Source organism: Bufo gargarizans, chromosome 5, assembly GCF_014858855.1.
Source record: "Bufo gargarizans isolate SCDJY-AF-19 chromosome 5, ASM1485885v1, whole genome shotgun sequence".
NCBI classification, from domain to species: Eukaryota; Metazoa; Chordata; class Amphibia; order Anura; family Bufonidae; genus Bufo; species Bufo gargarizans.
This window is the reverse complement of record NC_058084.1, coordinates 388,303,118-388,315,648: the sequence shown is the minus strand read 5'-3', so window position 1 is coordinate 388,315,648 and position 12,531 is coordinate 388,303,118. Positions and strand designations below refer to the sequence as shown.

General features: G+C 44.8%; 1 protein-coding gene across 1 annotated transcript in view; it reads left to right on the top strand.

Annotated features, from left to right (window-relative positions):
• Nucleotides 1-12,191, top strand: part of KLHL7 (kelch like family member 7) — a 63,007-nt gene extending 50,816 nt beyond the window's left edge. Inside the window, exons 9-11 of the mRNA XM_044293222.1 lie at nt 4,809-5,010; nt 6,496-6,593; nt 11,567-12,191. Coding sequence (XP_044149157.1) covers nt 4,809-5,010; nt 6,496-6,593; nt 11,567-11,850 — 584 coding nt within the window. The 3' untranslated portion in view covers nt 11,851-12,191. The remainder of the gene's footprint in view (nt 1-4,808; nt 5,011-6,495; nt 6,594-11,566) is intronic.
• Nucleotides 12,192-12,531: the final 340 nt, after the last annotated feature.

The following is a 12,531-nucleotide window of genomic DNA, read 5'->3' as shown; positions in this document are numbered from 1 at the left end:
TGGTTCTTATTTCAACACCGCCGCAACCTGCAACAGCCATGGCTAGAGGCTGAGAGGTGGAACTGCGCACGAGCGGGCCGAGGCAGGACAGTTATTCGGTCCCTAGATTACGTCCGTGTTAACCGGTTCTGGTGTATGCATTAACCCCTTCCTTAGGCACTATTTACACTTCTACTAGATACAGTGCTTAATTTGGGTTTTACCTCCTTCCTGAGGTGGACTGACCTCACTAGCATTGGCCTCAATGCCGGCAAGGTGTCCCTCTTTCTGTGAGTGGCGGAATTGAAGTTCCACTGGGCTCAGTATTGTCAGCATACATTAACCTTTTGTTAGGTGGCATGATGGCATTCTCACTGCTGTCGCAGTGTTTACGTACGCATTACACCCTTCTGGGGGGGATGATGACACCTCCCACAGAGTACAGAACTCGTTAATATGCAAGTTCCTGCTAGGTGCGTTACCCCCTTCGATGGGTGATGTATTGCACTACCTCGGGGTACAGTACTTACTGGATATGTTACTCCCGATCGTAGGTAAAGCGTTTGCACTGCCACAGGGTGCAGTGTTTGCCGTCGGTTTTTCCCCCTCCATTGAGTGGGTACTTACACTTCCGTAGATTGCGGTTCTGACTATCGCTACCCCCTTCCCTACCGGGGGTTTGCGCTTCCGTTGGTTGCTATTCCATCTCCCATTTGCCATCACATACTTCCTATGGCAGTTCCCTCTACAAACGATCCAGTAACGGGGGAATCGCTATGCATCTTTGCATGCTGTATTTCAGCTACGCCACGACTCTAGATGCCTTGGTTCCCTTCACAGGTGGTCCGTGGCAACAGTCGGTACCGCTGGTGCCTGATATTCTCCATCTAGTGGCATATGGATACTGCCACTGGAGACTATGGATACCCCCATTTTGTATCCCTCTTTTCTTCATGCACTTATTGGAGACACAAGAATGTGGCCTTTGTGCTCTCAGGGGAGTCACCCACCCTTATGTGTCCTAGAGACTCCCCATCCCCATGAGCCTCCACCGTTCAGGTCAGTCACACTGCACAGAGTACTGTGATCAAGATCCAGCAAGCAGAGTATTCCACCGACTCCGGATGCTGAGTCCACCACTCATCCTTATCTAGATGAGGGCGTTATGCTGGCAATCTGCAGTGGCTACTACAACGGCTTCTCCTTCGCAGGGTAGTCTTCACGCTAGGGCCAGATGCTCCTAATCGCTGTAGCGAGACAGCCCCCCTCAGGTAGGGGTTCTACCCTGGTACTAATTCGGCAGTTGCTCCTGTTCAGCGCCCTTGTCAGGTGGAGGGGTTAGGGTTGGCTCTACTGACTGGGCCAGCTTGATACCAGAACTTCTCCTGGATGTTCTCAGGCCGTCCCCTCATGTCCACGCTGGCAGAGCATACGGTAGCCCCTACCGCACGAGGGGTGTTTGAGTCTCCACTACATGCGAAGGCTCCTTCTGCACAGTTCTTTCGTCAGGCAGCGGATTCCTCTACCACGAGAATCAGTGACCTCTACGGTGTGGTCTACTCCTCGGCTGGAGTATGGCGTGTGCATTACTCTTGGGGCTTCCCTGGTAGGGCCTCCCCTTCTGGCGGTGTGTCGCATCTCCACTAGATGCTGTGGAGCCCCCGTCTCACATGGGAATGGGCTTTAGTTCTGGCCTCTTTCTGGTTTTCTACCAATAAGGGTACGTGGCTCTGACAACTGTTGTCCTTCTGCCACATCCAATCCATATCCATATGTTTGAGAAAGGCTCTTGATGTGAGCCGTAACGCGTCAGAGTATTGTATGTGACCAAAAAAGACATCATCTTTTGTTGAAGGCTATAGTGAGTGCCGGTCTTTCTTCATTATTGTTGGCTATTGTCCTTCTGTCGTAGGCTCGGGTGTGGCGATGGTGTAATTACAATGGCTGATCGGCACCTACCTTTTGAGTGCGTTCTACTGGGTAGATCAGTCCCTACGGCACTCGTCTGCTCTAGATTGCCGTTCTAAGCGGGACCTGGATCTAGTAGTCATACTGTGGTGCTACCTCTCTTCAGATATCAGTGATATCACCTCAAGCCAATGGTGGTTGTTCTTTCACTGCTCATTCCGGGGGTGGACTGAGAGTCTTCCCAAGACGGGTAGAGCGGGTGTCTGTTACGACGTCCCCTGTTAGTAGGAGTTTCGTTCCTGGTACGGATCACACGTTTCCTTTCCGGTCTCCCCTCGTGGTGGATAACTGATCTCCTTATCCTCCTGTCTAGCTGACCAGTAGCCATGGGTTGTACGACTCTGGGAGCCCATCCCTATTTATTTATTTATTTTTTTCGGGCCCAGGGTTCCTCGGGTATGGTGAAGACGTTGTGGTCGAACTTCACCCGGCAAGAGTATTTCTCTCACCTTTGTTCCACTCATCTGCCCTTCCAGGCAGCGTTACTGTTTTGTTGAAATATGGTCAGTGACGGGGCTTCCCATCACTGGCGGTGCTCACATTGGCTTTTATTTTACTTACTTTTCCCATGTGGTATTGATACTTTGGCCGGCAGTGGGGCTCGCCTGGCTCAGGCGTTTTGTTTCCTAGTGATTCTCAGGCAGCTTCTCTTACTAGAGATCTCACCACCAGCCTCTCTGGCTATGAGGGCGTTGGTCTACCAATATTCCGCTCCCTAGGGGCTGTTCTCTGGACCAGAGGTGAATCCTAAGGACTTGGCTTTTTAGTTCTGCTTCCACAGCTGCGGCCAGGAGCCAGCTGTTTGGTGGCATTGTTTTTTATTTATTTTTTTCTCTGAATTGTTACGCCTTCTTGTACGTACTTTTTTTCTTTGAGTATGAACATAGGGCAGTGTTCCGTCCAAGGTCCTCTTTTTTCGCAGAAGGTGGTCGCCTTTCCACGCCTCACAGACATGGGTTTCTCTTCTTTCTCCCTCGTAGTACACGGACCGAGCTCTCAATCAGCCATGTGATTTGGCCTCTGGGCTTGCTTGTCCTTGTCTGGCGCCTACAGCCCTAAGGACTTCTACCAATTCTTATCCTGGGGTCCTTGTCAAGGCTGACGGCCTCCAAAGGATGTTTTCCGGATAGATCCGTTCAACAGTTGCTCGGGCATTCCGCCCTCGGGTGGGCAACGCCCAGCTGAGTCTTGGCCCACCCGACCAGCGGTCGGCGATTCTCGGGTCAATCTCCTCGTGCAGTAGCTTCCAGTGTGGAAGGCAGTATCTTGGTCTTCCGGGCACACGTTCGTCAAGTCTTACCGGGTGCCTTCCTAGGCACCGGCGGATACTGTTCCAGGCAGCAAATTCTTGCAGGCGACAGTGAGTTACGCATCCTCAAGGACGTTTTTTTCTCCAGGGGCATGTGATTTTTTCCCTCCCCGTGGACTGCTTTAGGACGTCCCACGGTCCTGTGTCCCCCAATGATACCAGCGAGAAAACGAGATTTTTGTGAAACTCACCTGTAAAATCTCTTTCTCGCGTGGTTCATTGGGGGACACAGCTCCCACCCAGTGATTTCTGTTTGCCGTGGTTGTTGGCGGTTGTGGAGCCACTATGGCCCCAGTTCTGGTTTGATCCGACTGGCGTTGGTCAGTTGTTGGTTGTTTACCGTATGGTTCTTTTCTCCTACTCCTATTGCTTGGGCACAAACTGATATGCTCTCTCCAGGCTGGAGGGGGTATAGCCTGCAGGGGAGGAGTTATCACTTTTCAGCCTAGTGTCGCCTCCTAGTGGCAGCAGCAAGCTATACCCACGGTCCACGGTCCTGTGTCCCCCAATGAACCACGCGAGAAAGAGATTTTACAGGTGAGTTTCACAAAAATCTCGTTTTTTTCCATAGAAATGTATAAGTGCCGGATCCGGCATTCAAAATACTGGAATGACTGATACGTCCTTCTGCGCAGACCGAAAAAAAGGTGAAAAAAAAATAAATGCCGGATGACACCGGAAAGACTGATCTGGCATTTCAATGTATTTTTGGGACTGATCAGGCATTTGTAAGACTGATCAGGATCCTGATCAGTCTTACAAATGCCATCAGTTGGCATACGTTTTGCCAGATTCGGCAGGCACTGAAAGTAGGTGTGAAAGTAGCCTAAGCTTATACCATCTATAGGATTAGTAAATCTGGACCTTTTATATACAAACAAATTACAAAAACATGAGCATTTCACACCGCATTATTTAGAAAACATACACTTATTAGGTATCCACTGCTCAGTGACATAAGGGTTGTGTAGTGCAGTGTTTCTCAACGTTTTAAAGCGAGTACTCCTTACTGGAACAAATTACACCAACATTTGCAAGCCTATAGCCATGCCTAAGTACAGCATGTGCACAGTGCAAGTACACGCTAGAGCAGGGATCACCAACGTTCGGCACTCCAGGTGTTCCGAAACGACAACTCCCAGAATACTCCATTGACTTCTATGGGAGTTGCGAGAACAGCCAAGCATGTTTGCATGCTGGGAGTTATAGTTTCACAGCACCGAAGGTGTGGAGTGCCGAAGGTTGCTGATCCCTGCTCTAAAGAGATGACATTTGCCCACTGGGGTACACGTGCCACAGGTTGAAAACTTCGGGTCTAGTGGATCACAAGTCCAAGCTGTGAAAGCTTTTCCATGTACTTTACCCAATGAGTTGTAACTACTTACTAAGATGAGAAATGTGTTTTCTAGCAGAAATAGTTTCCATAATGAGATGTGTGCACTTTATAGGGGCTGATATTAGGCAGTCCTCGTCGTATTCATCTTCTTTTCATCATCAGCATGATATATTTCCAATATAATTGTATCCTGAAGCTGTCATTCTTTGATTTAAGGAAACTCTGCCTTGTACCTTTTTGAATGCTATGACACCAGGACAGAGAGCTGGCACATAAAGCCCAGCATGCTTACCCAACGTTGCAGTCATGGAATGGTGGAGGCTAATGGGCTGATCTATGTCTGTGGGGGCAGCTTGGGAAACAATGTGTCCGGGAGGGTGCTGAACTGCTGTGAAGTATATGACCCAACTACAGAAACGTATGTATGCCTAGAAAGCGTGCTTGCTTGTAATCAGAAAAGGGGATGTATAAAAACTTGTGCAGCAGCCCGTAGAACATCCAGTTCTCGCTCTTGAATGTCCACCTTTTTTATTTACTGACAGGTGTGCTAAATGTGTCCATAGGCTTACATTGACAGGTGGTGACCTAAATAGTGTCTTACTGGCCTTAACTAGACGGGTATACGTCAGAGCGTAGTAGTCTCCGCTTTTCCGTACAGTGGAATCTGGCAAAGAAAAAGTGTCCATTTCATGAATGTCACAATAGCCTATTGGAGAAAGATGCAACTGTATGACATCCATCACTAGCCTCTGGTAATCATATCCTGTATGTTAGGAAGCTCCACTGATATCTGTATGTGGATAGTTATCACTGGAGCTCCCTTGTGACAGACAGCCTGGCTGACATCTCCCTCACCTTCTCCTGGCAGCTCAATGACCTATTGTGAAGCTTGTACTGTCTCCATATTGTGTGGGGACAAGGCACAGCACAGGGGTAGAAGAGAGCTGTCCAGTATGCTGCTCCCTAGGAACTGGTGAGATACTCCAATACCTCATATTGGATGGACAGGAGAGGGGCTAGCTGTGTAGAGAACGTATGCTTAAAGGGAACCTGTCATCACGATTTTGTGTATAGAGCTGAGGACATGGGTTGCTAGATGGCCGCTAGCTCATCCGCAATACCCAGTCCCCATAGCTCTGTGTGCTTTTATTGTGTAAAAAAAATTGATTTGATACATATGCAAATGAACCCGAGATGAGTCCATCGTGAAGGAGCCCAGCACCGCCCCGCATCCTCAGATTCTCCTCCTTGCTCCCCGACGTCAGAAAGCTAGAGCGCTGTAATCTCGTGATGCGCGAGCTAGCGCATGCGCAGTGTCCTCATAGTGTTCCTTCCCTGTGCTGGCATCAGCCTCAGGGAAGGAACTGAGCATGCGCTAGCTCACGCATTGCGAGATTACAGCGCTCTAGCTTTCTGGCGTCGGGGAGCAAGGGGGAGATTCTGAGGATATGGGGCGGTGCTGGGCTCCTTCACGATGGACTCATCTTAGGGACAGGACTCATCTCAGGTTAATTTGCATATGGATCAAATAGTTTTTTTTTTTTTTTTTTACACAATAAAAGCACACAGAGCTATGGGGACTGGGTATTGCAGATGTGCTAGCGGCCATCTAGCAACCCATGGCCTCAGCTCTATACACAAAATCCCGGTGACAGGTTCCCTTTAAACGGTGGAATATCTGTAGCTTTTGGTCGAGACTGTATATTGGGAGTCCTTGAGACGTAAAGCTGACAAACTGATGTGAACATAGCCAAAATCTGTTGTAGCGAATAGTGTACGTTTTATTTTCATTGTGTGGTCAGCATAATTTTCTAGAGTCTTTTTTTATTTATTAATAATTAAGCGGTTTCCATTCATGTTAATACTATTTATTTTTATTTCTTTTCTAATTTTATACCAATAGGTGGACTGAACTGTGCCCAATGATTGAAGCTCGGAAAAACCATGGACTGGTGTTTGTGAAAGACAAAATCTTTGCAATTGGTGGACAGAATGGCCTGGGTATGCTGACGTCCAGTTCTAATAGTAGAGCTGATGGGATTGCATTTTCCTTCACTGCAGAGAAGGTGGCACTCTTCAAAGGATTACTTAAGCCTCATTCACACGTCAGTGACGTGGACGTGTGCTGTATGTGTTCTCCACGGACAGAACATGTCCCCATTCATTTTAATGTGGTGGTCACACATCCGTGTTTTAGCATGGTCCATGGGTCCGTTTTTATTTTAGCACGGATGCATGCTCTATTTTTTTTCCCTGTTTACGGACCCATCACATCCATTATAGTCTATGGGTCTGTGAAAAACACGGATCATTAGGAAGAGATGCTTTGCAAATAATTTTTTTTTTTTAGCTGTTCAGTGTCACACGGACCGTAAAAAATGGACACTGACCCAACACGGACATCTTCACCGAGTCATCACTGACCACCTTTTCACAAATTTAAGGATGGACACGTATGAGTGAATGAGGCTTTAGAGTTAGCGATTACCTTAGTGTGCCCCTCCCCCCAAGTTCTATTTTCTTGGGATCCATAACAAAAAGTGTTTATCACCATTAGAAGGTTATTCTTATATATATTTTTTTGGGGGGGATTACTATTAGGGATGAGCAAATCGACTTTAGATGAAACATCCGAAGTCGATTTGCATAAAACTTTGTTCCAATACTGTACGGAGCAGGAGTTCTGTACAGTATTAGAATGTATTGGCTCCGATGAGCCGAAGTTATTGCTTCGCGAAGTCTCCAAAGACTTCGGGTAATAACTTCATAAATTCATTTGTACTGTAAAAAAACATTTCCCGAACTCGGGTTTGGTTCCAATTGGTACCTTGGAGCTCCTGCTCCATATAGTATTGGAACAAAGTCGATTCGCTCATCCCTAGTTGCTATCTTTGAGTTTATTCTAGCATCAACCTTCTTATTTCCTCCTTTTACACCTGTTTAAACCTGAAAGATCTGCAACCAGTGTCTTAAAGGCAATGTCATCAGAACATGACCCTTTTTTTTTTTTTCAATGTAACTATCTATATTTTAAAAGAATCCTAAAATCCTGTCATTTTCGCACAAGCAGCTAATAATAGAAACTAGTTAGTATGTACAGAGTCGTTATCACATGCAGAATTACAATGACGGATAACGCCTACAGTGAGGAACAGAAGTATTTGAACACCCTGCGATTTTGCATGTTCTCCCACTTAGAAATCATGGAGCCACTGCCAGCATTGCTGCCTTCTCAAACAGCTGATCGGCTGGGGTCCCGGATGTCGGACCCCCGACAATCATATGCTGATGATCTATACAGAGGAACAGTTTAAACAAACTGCAGAACCCCTTTAAAGAGCTCAGACAGGTGCTACTAAGTTAGATTAATGAGTGAAGCAGAGGTGGAATTTTTAACCCCTTAGTGACCAGGCCTGTTTGGGCCTTTATGACCAAGCGTTTTTCTTCCTTTTTTCATCGTCGCGTTCCAAGAGCTATAACTTTTTTATTTTTTCGTCTATATAGCTTTATGAGGGCTTGTTTTTTACGGGACAAGTTGTAGTTTTTAATGGAACCATTTTTGGGTACACATAACTTTCTGATTAACTTTTATTAACTGTTTCTGGGAGGGAGATGGGGAAAATAGCAATACTGCCACTGCGTTTTTAAATTATAAATTTTACGGCGTTCATTTTTCGGTACAAATAACATAATATCTTTATTCTCTGGGTCAGTACGATTACAGTGATACTAAATACTTATAATTTTTATTTACGTTTTACTACTTTTTTTTCCAATAAAACCCCTTTTATTAACCAAAAAAAATTATTTTGCATTGCCACTTCACAAGACCCATAACTTTTTTTTTTTTCTTTTTCTATGGAGTTGTGTGAGGGCTTGATTTTTGAGGGACAACTTGTATTTTTCATTGGTATCATTTTGGAGTAAATGTCGCTTTTTGATCGCTTGTTATTACGTTTTTTTCGGTGGAAACTAAGAATAAATTAGAAATTCTGTCTTTTTTTTTATTTTTATTTTTTACGGCGTTCACCATAGGGGATAATTTATGTAATATATATGTAGTCCGGGTCGTTACGGACGCGGCAATACCAAACATATGGGGAATATTTTCTTTTTGCAATTTTTTTCATTGAAAAGCGTATTTTCAATGAAAAAAAAAGCATATTTTTTTATTTTATGGAATTTTTTTTATTTAATAAATGTGTATTTATTTATTTATTTACTACTTAAAAGTCCCACAAGGGGACTATAATATACAGTATTTTGATTGCTTTTAAAATGTAATGCATTATCTCTATAAGGCATTACATTTCAATAGCATTTCAATAGCGATGCTATTCAAACCTTTACCAGCAGGTGGCGCCAGAGAGGCACGGCCTGCTGGAAATAACTGAAGACAGGCTCGGGGCCCTGAACGGAAGCTGATGGGAGACAGAGGGAGTCCGCTCCCTCTGTCACCACTTTACATGCAGCGGGTGCCATTGCGCCCGGCATGTAAAGGGTTAAACAGCCCGGATCGGCACTCCTGCCGGTCCGGGCTGTTAGAGCAGGGTCCCGGCTCTCATGTGAGAGCCGGATCCGTGCTCCCCGCTGCACGGGGGAGCCGTGCAGCGCTTAGACCGGGCCGCCGTAAAAACGCGGCAGCCCAGCCTAAGGCCCCTTAGTGACCGCCGTAAAAACACGTATGGGTGGTCACTAAGGGGTTAAAGGCACAGTAATAGGTCTTTGAGAGGCAGAATTCTTGCTGTTTCTCAGGCGTTCAAATACTTATGTTCAGCAGTGCAAGACAAATAAATTCTTTAAAAATCATACTATGTGATTTCCTGAATAAAAATAAAATAAAATTCTGTCTCTCTGAGTGGGAATGCACCTACAATGTGAATTTCAGACCCCTCCATGATTTCTAAGTGGGGGAACTTGCAAAATCGCAGGGTGTTCAAATACTTATGTTCCTCACTGTATATGTTCATAATAAGCAATGCTTAAAGCTTTTCTACTCATTGCGTGTAAAATGACCTGCGTAGATTACAGAGTGTGCATAGAAAACTCTCCCATAGAAGTCAATGAGTCCCCTCCAGATGATTGTGTCTAAGGCCCATGGTGGCTGATGTAAAGCAGATCAACAGCTCAGGTAAGATGGCCGCCCCCATTATCCTGTTCAGGAAACAGAATTAAATTAAATCTCGGCTGTTTCTGACTTCAGTTGTACACGGGAAGGTGTTATCAGTGATTGATAGCTTTCTTTGTGTAAGTGTGTATACAGATAGCTGTCAGGGGGCGGTCTTAAGTATAGAATGAGAAGAGGTTGTATAATTTACAAGTTTTACTAATTTACAAGTTTTTACTTTTCTCTCAAAACACTATCTCAATTTGTTCAGCTCCTCCTGCTCTATAACATGCTGTTCACAGATTGCATTTTGTGGAAACAGGTTCTCTTTAAAGGGGTTCTGTACCTTTTTATTACTGATGATCTATCCTTTGGATAGATCATCAGCATCGGAGTGGCGGGTGGCGGATCAGCCGTTTGTAAAGTCAGCGGCACTCACAGTAGCGGCCTTCTCACGGTTTCCTATAGGCCAGAGACATCACGATTATGTCACATGGTCTGGGTGCAGATCAGCCCCATTGAAGTAAACTATGCTAGTAATAAAAGTCCTGATGTCACTGGCCTGCGAGAAACGGTGAGAAGGCCACGGCGCTACTGCGAGTGCCACTGCCTTCTCAAAACTTCTCAAACAGCTGATCGGCGGACACCCGCCACTCAGATGCTGATGATCTATCTGGAGCAGGGATGCTGAACCTGCAGCCCTCCAGCTGTTGCAAAACTACAACTCCCAGCATTCCTGACAGCCTGGAGCTATTAGGGCTTGCTGGGAGTTTTAGTTTTGCAACAGCTGGAGGTCCACAGGGTGGGCATCCCTTATCCAGAGAATAGGTCATCCGTAATATAAAGGTACAGAATCCCTTTAAGTGTGTCTGCATTACCATGCCATGTCACTAGGTGACAGCAAACGGCTTTTTCGGTATTGAGTTCTGTCCGCATCAGGATGTATTCAGTTCAGTCCTTTTACGGTATTTGGCCGAAGAAAATACCAAAAATTCCGGAACACTTTCTATTAAAAAGTATTAATGCCGGATCCGCTTTCCCACGCAGACCTTTTAAAAAGGTGAAAAAAATAAATACTGGATTTGTTTTTCCGGATGACACCGGAGAGACGGATCTGGAATTGCATGCATTTGTCAGACTGATCCGGATCATCTACAAATGATATTCGTTTGCATACGGATTTCTGGATCTGGTAGGCAGTTCCCGCGACGGAACTGCCTGCCGGATCCTCACAACATAAGTGTGAAAGTACCCTTAGGCCCCTTTCACACGGGCGAGATTCTATCTTCATTCAGCAGGACCTGCGCTGTCATCAAAGCTCCTTTTGCAGGTCCTGAAGGAAGACTAAAGAAGACTATGCCGGCTGCGCGAACAAGAGGGGAGTTAATTTATTTATTTATTTTAACGCCTCAATCGACATTTTACTAAGCAATCTGTATTAGGAATGCTATTATTTTCCCTTATAACCATGTTATAAGGGAAAATAATAAAATTTACAGAAAACCTAACCCAAACTCGCACTTCAGTGAAAAGGTTTGGGTCTGGGTACCACATTCAGTTTTTTATCACGCGCATGCAAAACGCATTCCTGCTATGCACCCGGGACGCATCCGGAGCAAATCCGGGACACCCGTGTGTGAGTGACATTGGTGTTTCCACAGTCTTTGTAGATTATGCTAGGATGCTGTAGGATTATAACCTGGGTACCTAACTTGTTCCCTTCCATAAAATACGTTTTGAATTTGAAGTTGATTTTTCAAAATCCTGTACTGCCTTTTAAAAATGAAAACAATCCTTTTTAAATCATTTTTGTCATAAGTTAATACTCATTTTACTGTTCTAACATGTATTTTCTGCGGTTTTCTAGGTGGCTTAGACAGTGTTGAGTACCATGATATCAAGCTAAATGAATGGAAGATGGTGTCCCCGATGCCTTGGAAAGGGGTCACTGTGAAGTGCGCTGCAGTGGGCTCTGTCATTTATGTCTTGGCGGGATTTCAGGGAGTGGGACGTTTAGGAAATATTCTTGAATACAATACCGAGACAGATAAATGGGTTGCCAACTCTAAAGTCCGAGCCTTCCCCGTGACCAGTTGTCTGATCTGTGTCGTGGACACTTGTGGGGCCAATGAAGAGACTCTGGAAACATGAAGATCCAGTATGTGATGTCCGCACCTTGTAAATGACTAATTCTATTTATGAAACTGAAATCTGAGGGACTTATGACAAAAGCTCATCAGAGAAGACATCGGCAGAAACCTGTGGATTGTGCTTGATTGCGTTTTGTTTTATTTTGCTCTCGTCATTTATAGGAGCATTGCAGTGAGCATTATACTGTTTTTTTTAGTGGAAGACTCGTTTTTATGTTGCTTCATGTGAACTGTCTAAAGATAATAAACGTGGCGCACTTGCTTCAGTATGTTTAACAGTCCTAGTGCTCTGAGATGGACTTTTAGCATCTGGGAAGCTGTGTTGTCGCACTGCTAGTTCTACAGCTTGTTACAGGTCATTATTTTGTATGCTTTGAGTTTGTGGCCATTTTCTTTTTATATATAAAAAAAAAATATATATATATATATATATATAATTTTATTTATTATTATTTTTTTATTATTATTATTATTATTATTATTATTTTTTTTATGTAATCAAGGTGAGTCAAAAATGATCCTCTCTGGATGTAAAATTTCATGTAACCCCTGAAGCTACCATGATGTACCTGTACATCATGGACTGCAGTGCATTAAGCCACCATGACGTACAGGTTCATCATGGCATTCAACTGTCACTATGTATGGTGACAGCACGAGATCACGGCTGTTACATACAGCC